At 43.8% G+C, this 18,297-nt stretch overlaps 1 protein-coding gene across 1 annotated transcript in view; it reads right to left on the reverse strand.

Moving 5' to 3' along the window:
* Positions 1-18,297, reverse strand: part of aspscr1 (ASPSCR1 tether for SLC2A4, UBX domain containing) — a 235,646-nt gene that overhangs the window by 3,469 nt on the left and 213,880 nt on the right. The window contains exons 14-15 of the mRNA XM_038778314.1: positions 16,855-16,906; positions 9,393-9,462 (exon numbers count right to left, since the gene is read on the reverse strand). Coding sequence (XP_038634242.1) covers positions 9,393-9,462; positions 16,855-16,906 — 122 coding nt within the window. The remainder of the gene's footprint in view (positions 1-9,392; positions 9,463-16,854; positions 16,907-18,297) is intronic.

Below are 18,297 nucleotides of genomic sequence, written 5' to 3' on the forward strand. Positions count from 1 at the left end.
ATTCTCCAACCCGTTTGTTGTAAATATGGGTTTTGTTAACTCACAGCTGCCAATTTAAGTGTTCTATTGAGAAAGAAAGGATGAGAATGTAAGCTCACTTGTCTCTGGTTTCAGGCAGATTAGCTTGCTGCTGGGTAACTGGACAGCACTGATATCAAAGTTCTGGAAGAAATAACCCATTGTGAACCCTTCTAATTCCCAGCTGAGGACCACTGGCAACAAAATGGTCAATGTGGAACTGAAAAGAGAAACACGAGGAAAAACAAGTTCTTTTTTTTGAGGGGCAAAGAAAATCTCTCCTTTTTGCTCAAGTCTTTCATCAACCCCAGCTGAAAGAGTCAGTGAATAGCCTGTTCTGGGCCTCTGACAATGCGGGTCTGAAATCAGTAGCTGGAAGAGTAACAAGGGGACTTGGGGTTTGCTTAGCCTGCCACCGAGTGCCTCGTACAGACTGGGCGGCTTCAATGGAGAACCTACATCCTCTTACCCTGTCCTCCGCACCAACACACCACTCAAGACAACCTTGAACCTTAAAAAAAAGGAACTAGAATAATGGATATTGGGGTCCATATGCCACTGCTTTCAGTTCTACGTTCTTTTGAGGATGGCATCATCAATACCCCTGAACATACATACACCAAAGCAATGTTGGATAACCGTACTGAATGTCTAGAATACATTTCTGATTATTTTGTAGAATTTACGTGTTATATCCCTTTTGTCTCATTGAGAAAATTGCCATTTGTTTGTCAAGGTGAGCTGACGATTCAGAAGAGCTGACGATACAGAAGAGGAAGCCCAAGCCCAAACAAAGGCAATCTACGTGATGTGAGTGTTCATGCAGACTATGTGGTTATGGTTAGACAGGAAAATGGTGATACAACTCAATGTTAACACAGTGGTTACATGACTACAGGATAATCAATAAAGCATGATGCTTGTGGTGAAGCAACCGTCCCATCCTCCTTTTCATAACATTTGTGGCTTTTTTTCCTACCTTTAGGTTTGAGACTTTACTACTTTTTTAAATGGAGATTCCGGAGGGCCTGGATGTAAGTAATACACAAACATGGTCTTTTCTAGAAAATGGACATTTGTGGGAAGTGGGGGGTGGATTTCTAGTCAACCCAGCCCTTGAAAAAGAAGTCATCACATTAGAAGGTTTCATCACTAAAATGTTGACGGATGCAACAGCCATTAATAGTTATTCTTGGGGCCAAATAAGTTATAATCACACAGCACAGGAGGCCTTTTGGTTCATCGCACCCGTGCCAGCTTAGTTAGGCCCATTTCCCTCTGTCTTTCCCGACAACTTCTTCCCGGTTTTAGTTATCCAATTTCCTTCGAAATTTGCTGCTGAATCCGTTTCCATCACTATCAGGCCGTGCAGCCTAAATCATAACTTGCAGTGTTAAAATTTTTTTTTAATTGTGCCCGATATCTTCATCTGTGGCCTTGGTTTTCAGACAGTGCTGCAGTGGGAAGGTTTCTCGCTATCATTTTGATCATAATCCCCCATATTTTATAATGCCTCTGTTAAACCTCTCCTTCACCTGCACTGATCCAAGAACAATCAGAGTTTCCCCACTCCCTCCACATAACCAAATTCCAATAGTACCATTCTGGTAAATCTCTGCACCCTCTTCCAAACCGTTTCCGTCCTTTATAAGGCACGGTGGCGCAGTGGTCAGAACTGCTGCCTCACAGTACCAGGGACACGGGTTCGATTCCGGCTTTGGGTGACTGTCTGTCTGGACAGTCTATTCTCCCCGTGTCTGCGTGGGATTCTTCTGGGTGCTCCGGTTTCCTCCCACAGTTCAAAGGTGTAGGTTAGGTGCATTGGCCATGCTAAATTGCTCCTTAATATCCAAAGGCGTGCAGGTTGGTTAGGGTTACTGGGATGGGGCGGGGGAGTGGGGCGCTCGTTCGGAGGGTCGGTGCAGACTTGATGGGCCGAATGGTCTCCTTCTGCACTGTAGGGACTCTAAGTGGGGCCCAGGGCTGGACGAAATACTTCTGCCAAGCTCCAACCAATGATTTATAAATTGTTTCCACTAGCAGAAGTGTGCATAATCAAATGACACAGATTTAAGGTAATTGGCAGAAAAACTAGCGAAGTGATGAGTGGAAACTTTTTCTTTTATAAATACACATTACCTTATGATCTGGGCTGAAGTGTCTGAAAGGCTGATGGAATAAGATCTAATAACTCAGAAAAGAATTGGCTGAATACTTCAAAGGGAAAAATTACACATTCAAAGGAGAAATTATGGAATGGAACAACTTGCATTTAGAAGGCACATTTAAAATAATAAAACTCCCCTAGCTGCTTTAAAAAGAGCTGTATCAGTGAAACATTTTTGACACTGAGCCACAGAGAGAGAAGTCTGGTCAGATGACCAGAAGCTGATTCAACAATGTAGGTTTTAAGGAGTATCCCAAAAAGGAGAGGAAGAGAAGTCGGAGGAGGGAATTTGGAGTGAAAACTGTGAAAAAGCCGCAATTGGCAGAGCAATTAAGAACAAAGAATACGCAGGAGGCCAGAACTGGAGGAGAGTGACGATCTCAAAGTCCTGCAGGGCTGAGGAGACTACTGAGACAGGGGAGGCGGCGACATGGTGGTATTGTCACTGAACTGGTGATCCAGAGGCCCAAAGTACTACTCTGGGGCCCGGTTCAAATCCTGCCACAGCAGATGGTGGAAATTGAATCCAATAAATATCTGGAATTAAAAGTCTAAAGATCACGATGAAACTTTCAATAATGTCCTTTAGGGAAGGAAATCTGTCGTCTTCACCCTGCAGCAATGCGGTTAACTCTTAGATGGCTGAGCAAGCCACTCAGTTGTATCAAAACTGCTACAAAGTCTCAGACAGACCACCCAGGATCGACCTCGGCACTGGAGAAGACAACAGCAAACCCAGCCCTGTCGACCCTGCAAAGTCCTCCTTACTAACATCTCGGGTCTTGTGCTAAAATTGGAACAGCTGTCTCCCAGACTAGTCAAGCAACAGCTTGACATAGTTATACTCTCAGAATTATACATTACAGGTAACGTTCCAGACACCACTATCACCATCCCGGAATATGTCCTGTCCCACCGGCAGGACAGGCCCAACAGAGGTGATGGCACAGTGGTATACAGTCGGGAGGGGAGATGCCTGGGAGTCCTCAACATTGACCCTGGACCCCATGGTGTTCATGGCTTCAGGGCAAGGAAACCGCCTGCTGATTACCACGCACTGTCCGCGCTCAGCTGAAGAATCAGTACTCCTCTACGTTGAACACCACTTGGAGGAAGCACTGAGGGTGGCAAGGGCACAGAATGCACGCAGGGTAGGAGACTTCAAAGTCCATCACCAATAGAGCCTCGTTAGAACCACAACCGAGCTGACTAGGTTCTAAAGGACATAACCGCTACACAGGGTCTTCGATAGACGGTGAGGGAACCAACAAGAGGAAAAGAATATCCTCGACCTCATCCTCACCAACCCGCAAGCTGAAGATGCATCTGTCCATGACAGTATCTGTAGGAGTGACCACTGTCTAGTCCTTTTGGAGACGAAGTTCCATCTTCCCATTGAGAATACCCTCTGTTGTGTTGTGTGGCACTATGATCGTGCTAAATGGAATAGATTCAGAAGAGATCTAACAACTCAAGCTTGCAGTAAGAAGTTTTGTAACACCAGGCTAAAGTCAACAAGTTTGTTTCGAATCACGAGCTGTCGGAGCACAGTGATGGAAGGAGCTGTGCTCCGAAAGCTAGTGATTCGAAACAAACCTGGTGGACTTTAGCCTGGTGTTGTAAAACTTCTAACTGTGCTCACCCCAGTCCAATGTCAGCATCTCCACATCATGGCTACCAATAACTCCAGATTGGGCATCCACGAGACGCTGTGGGCAGCAGCAGACAATCTGTGACCTCACGGCCGGGCATATCCCTCACTCTACCATTACCATCAAGCCCGAGGCCTCAAACCTGGTTCAATGAAGAGTGCAAAAGAGCATGTCAGGTGCGGAATCAGACATACCGAAAAATGAGACGTCAACCTGGTGAAGTTCCAACACAGGACTACTTGTGTTGCCAAACAACATAAGCAGCAAGTGATAGAGCTAAGCAATAAACGGATCAGATCTAAACTCTGCAAACCTGCCACATTGAGTCATGAAGGGTGGTGGACAATTAAACAACTCATTGGAGGAGGAGGCTCCAAAAGTATTCCCACCCTCAATGATGGAGGAGCCCAGCACATCTGTGCAAAAGACAAGGCTGAAACATTCGCAACAATCTTCAGCCAGAAGTGCTGAGTGGATGATCCATCTCTGTCTCCTCTGGAGGGCCCCAGCATCAGAGGTAAGTCTTCAGCCAATACTATTCACTCCACATTATATCAAGAAACGGCTGAAGGCTATATGCCCTGACAAAAATATTCCGATAATAGCACTGAAAACATGTGCTCCAGAACTTTCTGCACCCATAGCCAAGCTGTTCTAGTACAGCTCCAACACTGGCATCTACCCGGATATGTGGAAAATTGCCCATGTACACAAAAAGCAGGACAAATCCAACCGGGTCAATTACCGTCTGCTCTCAATCATCAGTAAAGTGATTGCAGGAGCCATCACCAGTGCTATCAAGTGGCACTTACTTAGCAATAACCTGCTCACTGTGGCTCAATTTGGGTTCCACCAGGGCTACTCAGCTCCTGACCTCATTACAGCCAGGATTCAAACACGGACAAAAGAGCTGAACTCCAGAGGTGAGGTGAGAGTGACTGCTCTTGGCATCAAGGTAGTAACTGATCGAGTGTGGCATCAAGCAGCCCTAGCAAGACTGGTATCGGGGAAAACCCTCCACTGGTTGGGTCATACCTAGCACAAAGAAAGATGGTCTTTGCTGTTGGAGGTCATTCATCTCAATCCCAGGACATCACTGCAGGAGTTCCTCAGGGTAGTGTCCCAGGCTCAACCATCTTCAGCTGCTTCATCAATGACCTTCCTTCCAACATAAGGTCAGATGTGGGGATGTTCGCTGAGGATTGCACAATGCTCAGCACCATTTGCGACTCCTCAGACACTGAAGCATTCCAGATGCAAATGCAGCAGGACCTGGACATTATCCAATGTTTCATATTTAATAAATGCTTTTTCTTACTGTTAAAACAAATTTGCAGTTCTGTGAGTCTGTTCCTCCATGTATTATTAAAAATAAATTAATAATCTTTATGAGTGTCAGTAATGTAAGTAGGCTTACATTAATACTGCTATGAAGTTACTGTGAAAATCCTCTCGTCGCCACACTCCGGCGCCTGTTTGGGTACACAGAGGGAGAATTTAATATGTCCAATTCACCTAACAAGCATGTCTTTCGGGAGGAAACCAGAGCACCTGGAGGAAACCCACGCAGACACGGGGATAGCGTGCAGATTCCGCACAGACAGTGCGATTGGATGGTGGATAATAAAACTTGATCTGTGATTATTTGTTAAATAATGGAATCTATAAATCTTTTTTTAAAAGTAAGTGGGTACAGAGGGACTGGGCAAAAGAATTTAAGTTACTGTGAGGTGTAGCGTGCAGGTTAGAATTCAAAATGGCATTGGAAATGTTGGAAGATATAACTTTGGTTTACAGTGGGTAGTGGGTGCATGGAACTTGCAGCCAGAGGAGGTGGTGGAAACAGGGACGATAGTGACGTTTAAGGGGCATCTTGACAAATACATGAATAGGATGGGAATAGAGACCCGGACCCCGGAAGTGTAGAAGGTTTTAGTTTAGACGGGCAGCATGGTCGACGCAGGCTTGGAGGGCTGAAGGGCCTGTTTCTGTGTTGTACTTTCCTTTGTTCTTTGTTATAAGCCAGTTAACTTAATTGGTAGATAAATTGGAATCGGGATTACCTGCAGGAGTAAGGAAAGCTGAGACTATTGAAATCAGAGAGAAGCATTCATATGTTATCAGAGTTATCAGATAGACTAAGTTCTCTGAAAAGTGAGGCAACTGGATTGGCTAAAATTCAATTACAAAAAGAAATAGAAATGTAAAAACTTGAACTAGAGATACAGGAAAAGCAAAAAGAAAGGGAAAGAGACAAAAATAGAGCTTTTCAAAGGGAATTTGGAATGGAGAAGTCAGCAATGGCAGAAAGGAAAAAGGAGGTGTTTCAGCTTGAAATGCTGGTAGTAAAAGCAGAGACACCAGAGCATGTTGAGAAAGGAAGTAGTTCTAACATGAGATTCTTCATAAGACATGCTCTCCATGCATCCTGGTAAATCTCCTCTGTACCCTCTCCAAAGCATCCATATCCTTCCTATCATGAGGCGACCAAAACTGGACACAATATTCCAAGTATGGTCTAACCAGGGTTTTATAAAGCTGCAGCAAAACCTCGCAGCTCTTAAATTCAATCCCCCTGTTAATGAAAGCCAACACACCATACGCCGTCTTAATAACCCTATCAACCTGGGTGGCAACTTTGAGGGATCTATGTACGTGGACCTCAAGATCAGTTTGTTCCTCCACACTTCCAAGAATCCTGCCTTTAACCCTGTATTCAGCATTCAAATTCGACTTCCCAAAATGAATCACTTCACATTTATCCAGGTTGAACTCCATCTGCAATTTCTCAGCCCAGCATCCTATCAATGTCCTGTTGTAACCTGCAACAGCTCTTAACACTATCTACAACTCCACCAACCTTTGTGTCTTTGGCAAACTTACTAACCCACCCTTCCACCTCCTCACCCGTCATTTATAAAAACCACAAAGAGCGGAGGTCCCAGAACAGGTACCTGGGGGACACCACTGGTCACCGACGTCCAGGCGGAATACTTTCCATCCACTACTATTCGCTGTCTTCTTTCGGCCAGCCAATTCCGTATCCAGACAGCCAAATTTCCCTGTATCCCATGCCCCCTAAAGTTCTGAATGAGCCTATGATGGGAAACCTTCTTAAATGCCTTACTGAAATCCATATACACCACAGCCACTCCACGACCTTCATCAATGTGTCTCGTCACATCCTCAAAGAATTCAATGAGGCTTGTGAGGCATGACCTGCCCCTCACAAAGTCATGCTGACCATCTTTAATCAAACTATGTTTTTCTAAATAATCCTAAATCCTATCTCTCAAAATCCTTTCCAATATTTTGCTCACCACAGACGCAAGACTAACTGGTCTGTAATTCCCAGTGTAACAAAGGTGCAGGTGAAACATGCTCCTTCAGAATCAATGGGAAAGGGGAATAGGTCTCAAGATAGTTCAGATGGGGCAGCACGATAGCGCAGGGGTTAGTACTGCTGCCTTACGGCGCCACGGTCACGCGGTTCGATTCCAGCCTTGGGTTACTGAGTGGAGTTTGCATGTTCTCCTCATGTCTGCGTGGGTTTCGCCCCCACAACCCAAAGATGAGCAGGTTAGTTGAGTTGGCCATGATCAGTCCACGTGGTTACGGAGATGGTGCAGGGGAGTGGGCCTATATAGAGTGCTCCTTCGGAGGGTCGTACAGACCCAATGGGCCGAATGGTCTTTTTCTGCTCTGTCGGGAATAAATTACCTATTGGAGGAATCTATTTCATCCTCGGTAAAGATTTGGCTTGTGGAGACAGTAATATGATGACAACTATATTGCAATAGGCAGTCATGTGATCTGAACAAAAGTTTGAAAACTATAGTGGGGGGATTAAAGGAAAACCTGATTAACATAGAAAATCATCTTTCGAGTACAAAAGAGTTTGTGAATGAAAAAGGAGAACTGATGAGAACATTTGAGAATCAATCAGGGAAAGTGGAACCAAAAGACAAAATGCTGGAAAATTTCAGCAGGTCTGTAGGGAGAGAAAAGAGCTCACGTTTCGAGTCCAGGTGACTGCCAAAGCTAAACGGCATAGAAAGTGGGAAATACTTATATTGTGGGGTGAGGGAATGAAAGATGATTCATAGCCACAGAAATCAGGGAAAAGAGTGCTTTTAGTAAGAGAAACCAAGGAAAAAGAGAATAAAAGGTGTGAAAGACCAGACAGTAGAGAAACTAAAATCAGAGGATAAGCTGTGACAGATGTAGGGTGGAGGGAGCAGCAAAGGGGAGAAAAGATAAGGAGGGGGAAAAGATGGGGGGGGGGGGGGGGGAGAAATAGAGACAAGAAATAAAAGGTAAAAGACAGTTAAAATGAAATGGAATGAAAACAAAGGGGTTGAGGTGGGGTAGAGCTAATCATCTGAAGTTGTTGAATTCGATGTTGAGACCGGAAGGCTGTAGCGTGCCTAACCGGATGATGAGATGCTGTTCCTCCAGGGAAAGTGGAACATTTGACTAATGATTTGAACTGTTTAAAGGATAAATTTGAAAAAGAAAACTTGGCAATAATTGATCTTCAATTAAAACTTGGTGAACTTCAGGCATCAGAAGTATTTATGAAGTATCGTGGAAAATGCCTCAAACAAGAAAAGAAGGCACTGGTAAATCAGAGTAATTGGTTGAATGTAGAATTAAAAAACAAAACCAACAAACTGTAAGAACTTGGTCACGAGAAGAACAATGATGTTTGGGAACTTCAAAGCAAAATGGAGGAAATGAAGAAGGTGGATGGTATGGAGTGTCTCAATTCAAAAGTCAATACTGTGAATAAAAACTCATGGTTCAATCGTGATCAAGTTAAGCAAAGAACTGATCCAAGCAATATCATTGATGTATCAAAGTCAGTAACGGACAACAAGAAAACAACTGAAGTTGTTGCAAAATTGGGAAGTCTTATATACCACCATCATGTTATATAATAATTCCTCATGTTTCATTGATACCATGGATATCTGAATTGACTACTTCACACCTTTTATTCAACAGGATGAAGAGTGACAAAAATGAAATATTCATTCATGTTTAAACCTGCTATTTCCATAATTTAAAAAAAATAAAAATTTAGAATACCCAATTCATTTTTTTCCAATTAAGCGGCAATTTAGCATGGTCAATTCACCTACCCTGCACAACTTTGGATAATGTTCTTAATCTACTGATAGCAGTTAAGAATTTAGTATTTGTTTCACAATCTGGACAACGCACAACTACTTACTGAGTGGAAAACAGCAACATCCATTACACGGTACTCAATAAATGAGTGATAATAGAGATGCAACCCACTACGTTGAAAGTGTGAGGGAGATAAAGTGCAAGGGGGAATAGCAAGTTAGCAACTAAGTTAACCTGCTAGCAAATGACTTGTGATATTATGAAATATTTTGTGCTTGTGTATCTCCTTAGCGAAGTAGATAACAAGATAGACCATTCACAGTATCTTATTTTATAAATTACAATAATGTCAATATTTCCGCAATTGCCCATGGGTTAAGTACAGATCTAGGTCCAAATCTGGGTGCATTGTAGGTACAAACCTGGTTACAGTGAGGTCTGCCTGGGAGATAGAGGTTGGACACATCAAGAACTCTTCACATAAGTAGCAATCTAAGCAACAAATATTAAAGCATTAACCAACATAATATTTTAACAAAATGGTATTAGATTGGAACTGAATGCAATGTAAATGGAGTAATTATCAAACAGGTACATTTATTATACATTTATTTATTAGTATTTTAAAATGTAGGGAAATGCAGCATCGGATTTGTACAGTGTAAGGACCATCAAACAGCAATGTGTTAATGACCTGATAATCAATGCTTGAGGTTTTGGTCAAGGGTTAAATATTTCCCAGGCCATCAGAAGCCCTCCCTTGCTCCTAACACCGCAGAATCTTGTACTATCACAGCGTGAGCAGAGAGAAATTCAGTTTAATATCTCATTCAGAACATGGCATCTCCAACAGTGTAAGTGCAGAACTGCCAGGCCATGGCTGTGCATGTCACTATAAGGACCTTATAATTGCAGCTTGATCGTCTCCATAGCTGGCAAGGATAAACTGAATACCAGTCTTGGTTATTTGACCAAAAAAATGTCATGGCGTGTTTTAAGCAGGAAACGGTGCCTCACAATCATGCCAACTTCGCCATTTTAAATGATCAAGACCCGGAGTCCCGTTCTTCTGAAGTCTGCACTTTGCACGCTTCCAACCACAAGCCATTGGATTGACTTTAAATACTTCCGGAGGTCGAGGTGAAACACTGCCTGAAGTTCAGTGTTTTGGCGACGATTATCCAACTCTGCTCAGGCTAGAAAGCAGGCATGTGGCCTTCTGGCTTGTCTGGCACATTGTAGGTCACTGGATTGGTGGGAAAAAATCAACCACCAAAACAAATGGTCTTTTTTTGGAGTTTGTTGGTAGGTGAGTCAGTCGGCACACATGGGTAAAAATGTCACTCTAGTGTCAAAAGCTTTTTATTTCATACGTTAGATATCTAGAAATAAATCTCAGTTGTGTTGTCCATGTCTGTGACCAATTTATTCTTGGGTCAAAAATACATTTTTACTTGCAGTAAATACAGCATCACATCAGGTTCATTGTAGTTCTATTCCTTCATGTTAGCTGTGTGAAAAACCAGGAACTTGGAGTGAAAGTCTATTATACAGAAGAGATCCGGGGAAATATGTATCAGTAAAACATCTTATTGTCACTTGACTGACTTTATCCACTTTCGTACCCAGTGCAGTTAAAGTACATTATTTTACACAATAAGCTGTACAGTGCAACCCACAAATTGCCACTCACGTCGCCACAGTTCGAATGACACTTTAATGTCACTTGTTATTATCTGCAAAAGAAAATCCAGCATTTTGTGAAGTAAATGAGCTAGGCTATCAGCTCTGGTTCTCCATAAACTATTAGATGATTTGTGTCATCTCCTGTCAGCCTTGCCAAAGCTGACAAAGTCCCTTCTTGCCTTCACTCTCCCGTTTGAACACAATGACAATCATGAAATTGCTGGAATTGCAATGCCAATACAAATTATTCCAGTTGCAGCCACTTAGGGCTAGTATTTAATGCCATAGGAGACCTTGTTAATTATGTGATGACGTTTAACTGATGGTATGTGCCGACATGACACTCAAAATTGGAAGCCTATAAAGAAAAAAAAGGAAGCTGTGGGATAGTTATGGAATTTACAATGCAGGAGGCCATTCAGCCCATCGAGTCTGCACCGGCCCTTGGAAAGAGCACCCTACTTAAGCCTCATGCCTCCATCCTATCCCCTTTATCCCCGTGCCTCAACCTAACCTTTTTGGATACTAAGGGCAATTTAGCATGGCCAATCTACCTAACCTGTACATCTTTGGACTGTGGGAGGAATCCACGCCCGATCTCACTCCAGTAGGTACTGAATTGTTCCCAGAGGTTTTTAAAAAAAAATCTGTCTTGGGAATCTTTTTCTTCCAGTTATTCCAATCATTCTCCTGTTACTGGCGGAATGTAATCGTTTTCAGGAGGCAAAGCTGTTTACGTGCACAGAATTGAAAATTGAGAGATTTCTTTCACAAAGTAACATTTTGGATTCTGCTTATTTGTCCTTAGGATGTAGGCATCACTGCCCATCCCTAACAGTCCATGAGAAGGTGGTGATGAGCTGACTTCTTGAACCACTGTGGTGTCGGTACTGGTGCTGTTAGGGAGGGAGTTCAAGGTTTTTGACACAGCGACAGTGAAGAAATGGCAATATAGTTCCACGTCAGGATGGTGTGTGGCTGGGTTGGGGGGGGGGGGAGGAGGAGGAGGAGGAGGAGGAGGAGGGAGCGAGAGAGAGAGAGAGAATATTCTCATGCCTTTGCTGCCTTTGTCCTTCTATATAGTGGAGGTCGGGAGTTTGGAAGGTGCTCGTGAGGAGCCTTGGTGAGAAGATGCAATGCATCCCATGGATGACACACACTGCTGCCACTGTGCACTACTGCTGGGAGAGAGAATGTTTTAGGGTTGATACAGATACCGATCAAGTGGACTACTTTGTCTTGGATGATATTGAGCTGATGGAGTGTTGTTGGAGCTGCTCTCATTTTTTTATTATAAACTTAGAGTACCCAATTCATTTTTCTAATTAGGGGCAATTTAGCATGGCCAATTAACCTACCCTGCACATCTTTTTGAGTTGTGGGGGCGAAACCCACGCAAACATGGGGAGAATGTGCAAACTCCACACGGACAGTGACCCAGAGTTGGGATTGAACCTGGGATCTCGGCGCTGTGATGCAGCAATGCTAACCACTGCATCGCCGTGCTGCCCTTGGAGCTGCTCTCAAACCAGACCACCACCAAAGTAGCAACGTGGGCACCAGGGTAGCATAGTGGTTAGAACTGTGGCCTCACAGCGCCAGGGATCTGGGTTTGATTCCCGGTTTGGGTCACTGTCTGTGCGGAGTCTGCACATTCTCCCCGTGTCTGTGTGGGTTTCCTCCGGGTGCTCTGGTTTCCTCCCACAAGTCCTGAAAGATGTCTGTTAGGTAATTTGGACATTCTGAATTTCCACTCTGTACCTGAACAGGCGCCGGAGTGTGGCGACTAGGGGATTTTCACAGTAACGTCATTACAGTGCTACTGTAAGCATACTTGTGACAATAAAGATTTTAAACAACCAAACACACAATACACCCGGATTCCATGGTCATGGGCCATCACAGACAAGCGTGACAACTCCCCAGAGGACGACCAGCGACATTGCCAGGCACATGGTCGCAGAATGCGCGAGAACCAAGGCCGCCAGAATCGACAAAGAACACGTCGGCCTGGGCAGACGATAAGATACTTGCCCAAAACTACTCACAATACTCCAAATGGGGTCTGACCAGAGTCTTATGCAGCCGCGGAAATACAGTCCTTCTCTTGTATTCTAGCTCTCTCGACATGAATGCTAACATTGCATTTGCCTTCCTAACTGCCGACTGAGTGGATGTACCTGACCATGAATATCCACAGGGATCTCTATGAGTATACTCGGCTCCCCTTCAGATTCTCATCCCCATGTGCAATATTCCAAAGGGTAATTAGTGGAAGGCATCCTCCAGGGACTGCTCAAAGTGGCGGTATACTAGGGCGAGGTGCTCATTTCGGGGGCCACCGAGAAGGAGCACTTGCGCAACTTGGAAGAAGTCCTCAGGCACTTCTCCCAAATGGGCGTCCGCCTGAAGAGAGGCAATTGCGTGTTTCAGGCGCAAGCGGTCACGTGCCTGGGATATCATGTGGACAAGGACGCCTTACACCCAGAAAAGGCCCAGGCCATAAAGGGGGGCAACGTCGAGGGCCGAAGGGCCTGTACTGCGCTGTAATGTTCTAATTCGACCGAACAGAGGTCATTTTTGGGGCTTGTGAACTATTATGGGAAAATTATTTTGAACTTAGCCACTCTGTTGGCATCCCTACACGCACTGAAGAACCAAAGATAGACTCAGGGAGTGCCACAAGAGGAAGTGTTTGCAAGGGTAAAGAGGTAGCTACTATACTCCCAGCTGTTGACACATTACAACCCTTCAAGGTTCCTCATCCTTACAGGTGACACCTCCCCATACGACACTGGAGCAGTGCTGTCCCATTGATGGGGACGGCGGGATGGCAGCACGGAATGCCCAATAGCATATGAATCTAGGACCTTGGCTAATGCAGAACATTGCTACGCCCAGGTAGAGAAAGAAGGGCTGGCCATGATATATGCGGTGAAGAAACTAAATCAGTACGTCACGGGCTCCATTTCTTTATCATATCTGACCATAAGTCCCTGTGGATCTCTTCATTGAGGACCAGGGGATTCCTCCGTATAAACCTCAGTCCGGATCCAGCGCTGGTTGTTGTTATTAGTGGCTTAAGAGTACACGTTGAGCATTGCCTAGGTACATATAGCTGATGCCCTCAGTCGACACCGCTGCCTATGAGCCACCCCCCTCTCCACCAGTAACAGACGAGGTTGTGGCAATGTTGAACTTGATGGACACTCTGCCTGTGATGGCCACACAGATCCGCACATGGACATTGGCAAAACTATACTACATGATCCTGCATGGCAAGTTGGGAAGCCTGTCGGCAGCGCTACAGCCCCACATTACGAAGGAGCAGGAGCTTAGTGTCAAGGATGATATTCTCTTCAGCAAGCTCACACAATAATCCCGTGGCTGGATAGAGACATGATCCTACAGGATCTGCTTAGTGGAGACCCTGGGACCTCGAAGATGAAGATGATGGTGATTGATAGTGACGTTGAGAGCATGGCAAAACGGTGCAGGGCATGCCAGGAACATCAGAAGCTTCCTCTGTTGACCACGCTCCATCCCTGGGAACAGCCGGGGCAACCCTGGGTGTGTCTGCATGCTGACTTCGCCGGGCCATTCATGGGGTCAATGCTTCTGGTCCTCGTAGACGCTCACTCCAAGTGGCTGTGCACTGGATGCCCACCACCACTTTGAGGACAACCATGGAGAAATTATGACAATCATTTAGCACCCACGGGATACCTGTAGGTACTGGTCACAGGCGATGGGGCCCCATTCACCAACGAGGAGTTCCAATCATTTGTGTGTCCCAACGGGTAAGGCACATCTGGACTGCTCCAGAACAACTGTCCTCGAATGTTTGGCGAAGCGGCGGTTCAGACATTCAGACAAGCAATAGGAAACAGAATGTGGACTCTCTTGATACAAAGCTGGCAAGGCTTCTATTCCATTATCATACCATGTCTCACGTCACAACAGGGTTGGACTGGCGGAGCTATTAATGGGCCAATACCTCTGAACCCACCTGAACTAAGAACAAAGGAAAGTCCCTCCCTCTGGAAAGTGGCCTCCTGTTGTTAAGCACCGACTTGCCACTATTTAATTTTCACACCGGAACCCTCTCTAAGCACAATAGAGCCACAGTTTGAACTGAACAAATACACATATAAAGAAACACCTTTGTCCAGCATGAATCTAACTATAGGTTTTACCCTTCCAGGCACAGAAATGCTAAATAAACCCACTTAAAACTATACTTTATTTCCAATGTTTACCTATACAAATCCCTTAAAACTACCTTAATTTTCCTCACACTTATGTCATTTCTTGGTCTGCTATAGACCAAATGAGAAAGACGGATTGTCATGATTTATAAACACCTCAACATTCATTACGATCTATTACTTACTATTCTTGTGATCTATTACTCTCTTAAATTTGACCCTAATATGCCTTATCTTCTTCTCTATGGATTTCTTTCTCTGTCCCTTTCTTTTGATTGTTTGAGATAAGGCACATCCTTCATGAGGTCCAAGATGCAACATCCACATTGCTGCATTATTATTCTGTTGATTGTCTAGTAAGTTGCAGGCCACACATGATTAGATGTCAGTGGTGCGCTGTTGTTCACCGCCAAGACCATCACAGGAGATCATTAAGCCTTTCTGAAGGAGTTCACCTACTGCCCATCCATTTTTCCATAGTACAGTAAATATTTCTGTCTCAGGTAATGATCCCATTCTCTTTTGAAAGCCTCAATTGACCCAGCCTTCACCACTCTCTGCCAGTGCATTTCAATTCTTAACTACTTGCTATGTATAAAAGTTTTTCCTCGTGTCACCATTGCTTCTTTATTCAATTACTTTTAAGTCTTGCCATGTGATTCCCGATCCTTCAAATGGGAACATTTTCTCCCTATCTACTCTGTCAAATCTCAACCTTCTTTTCTCCAACGTGAACAGCCGCAATTTATCCAATCCTTCTACAGAACTGAAGTTCCTCATTCCCGTGAGGCTTTTCTGAATCTTTTCTCATGTCTAATCGCAGCAGTAATTTCTGCCCATTTCACAACATGTTGCATTCATCAGACACTTTAAGCAGATGGTCGGCAAAACCAGCACAAAATGCAAGTTTGCAACAACTTTTCTGAAAGTTACTCTGACTGTACCTGACACCAGCGTACCTAATTTGATATAAACATTGGGATTTATTAGTTTTCTACTCCATTGCCCTTATTCCTTGATTCCCAGACTCCTGGGGACTGTCTTAAAACTTCACTGTTGACATTTTACTCAGGCATTTTGGGGACAAAAAACAGCCATTGCTCAATAGATTTTTTAATGCTCAAAAATGTCACCATGCGATGGGAAGCGTTTTGTAGCCATTCTGAAAACTGAAATTTTAAGGATAAATCTAATGGGAAAGCTCCATAAAATGTCTAATTTGACTTAACTATGCATATGGCTGTAAGAAACCTTTTGGTTTATAGACTTGTAACATTATCAGTTAAAAAGGGACATCACAAGACACAGGTAGCAATGCATTTTTAACTATAGGTCCTACTTGATACAACTCAGGCAAAAGCCTATAATGCATCAGCAGTTGCATTTTACCTATGTGATACCAGGGTGAGTAGCAGTTTCCCAGATGTTTGCAGCTAGTTGCAACCTGAAAGTAAACATGCTGGGAGTTGCTAACCCTGGCAGCTGGGAAGACTTTTGAACTGGATCTACTTGAAAGCTGATTTTAGTGAATGTTCCAAGATTATATGCAGGTTGTCATTCACTGCGGGGAACTGGTAGTTCCTGTAATGGCCCTGCATGTTACAAATGCTTTGCTGTAGACAGCTGCCAAAGTGATGTTAAGAGAGCTGTGGACTAAGCATAGTTTCAATATATCGAAATTGAACATTCATACTGAATTTGGCAGGCCAATCAACTGTGAACCTGCCTGAATATAAGTCTTTTTTGATACATTGCTGCGAATTCAAGATAAAAATCAAGTTGTGAGAGTAGAGGGAACAGATAGAAACACAGAAAACACGTGGCCTTCCACATAAATCTTTGACTGACTCCAAAGAAGGTAACAGGTGGAACAACAATTGAGGCCGAACCCAGGGGAGGTTATCCACGGAGGGGCAGCAAAGACTTGTAAAGCAACATCTCTGATATGCTAAATGGAGTAAATAAAACTAACTAGGATTATGTTACTCACCCATTCTGACTTCAGAACCGAAGTGGACAAGCGCTGCAGGAAACAAGTTTGCCTGAAGCAAAAAGAACAAAGAATAGCGATGAATCTCTACAGATGGCTGTCATTATGCTCTCACTGAAGTTAGCTCAAGCTCCACAACTCGATGCATCAGGCCATGAAGCAGCAGAATAAAATACTGAACAGATTTTCTCTTTCATGACCAGAACCTGCCAGTATCACTCTTAGATCACTGTTAACACTGCTCACTGTCGTATAACAAAGCGAAAATTGAACGTGGAAAAACATATAGCCCAGAGTAAAAAGCATTTAAATTGTACATAACTCGGGGAAAGCAATAGAAACTTGCATCTAAAGAGCATCTCTTCAGGGTGTCTTTAAAGTGCTTGACAACTAGGGCAGCATGGTGGCACAGTGGTTAGCATTGCTGCCTCACGGCGCCGAGGTCCCAGGTTCGATCTGGAGATTCCAGGCCAGTCCTGGAGAAACTCGGTTTGCTGTCTCATCTAAGAGCCAACACCTCCCACAAGGCAGCGCTCCCTCGAAATTGCCAACCTGGGTTATGTGCCTAAAACCCTGGGCGGGGGGAGAATCACAAGCAGAATTCAAGGATGAAGGCTAACATTCCCTGCAACAAGTCTTCACATTCAACATAGTGGAACTACGCAAGCGTGGAACTGAATTCACAACCAATACCATCAAAGAGATCAACTGGTCATTCATCTCCTAGCCGCTTGAGAGATGTTACTTCGATAAAGCATCAGCAAGATTTGCTTATTAAAGTCAGTGCTTTTCTGTTTTTCCTGTAGAACTCACTGAGGGACATATGGATGTGAGAAGTAATTACATAAATGCAAGTATTATTCAGGCACTTCCAAACAAATACCATTTACCTGAGCTAACCTATTGATTTTAGATTTACAACCTTTTACTTTAAGAATGATATAACCAGAAGACTCTGAGCAAACATTATTAAACGCTGTGTTGGCTGCTAACATCTGGCCTCTGTACCCAATGTGTAGCATCCAGACATATGGATTTACTGCAATGCTTTGCATTTATCTAATAACCACAACATAAGGTATCATTAGAATGAATGCCTATTTGCTGGTTCCTCGCCACTTTATTCAGCTCGAACTACTGATTGATATGCTTCGAGTGGAGGAAAGAGAAGCGTATTACACCGCTATTAATAAATCATGAACCATTGCAGTTTGTTCGACAGGGAAGGGGAACGGGGCAGTGGTGCAGTATGTCCTCAATTAAAGATGTAAATGAATTCCTGAAAACCATGCCTTTAAGTAAATTGTAGGTTCCCATAGTGTTTAAGCCAGAGTAAGATTTATTTGGACACTTCTCGCTCAGTAAAATCAATGTACAGGTTACAAAACTGTACCGTACATGTGCATTCCTTGCAAAATAAATCACTAAACATAAAAATACTGT

Source organism: Scyliorhinus canicula, chromosome 18, assembly GCF_902713615.1.
Source record: "Scyliorhinus canicula chromosome 18, sScyCan1.1, whole genome shotgun sequence".
In the NCBI taxonomy this organism is placed as follows: domain Eukaryota; kingdom Metazoa; phylum Chordata; class Chondrichthyes; order Carcharhiniformes; family Scyliorhinidae; genus Scyliorhinus; species Scyliorhinus canicula.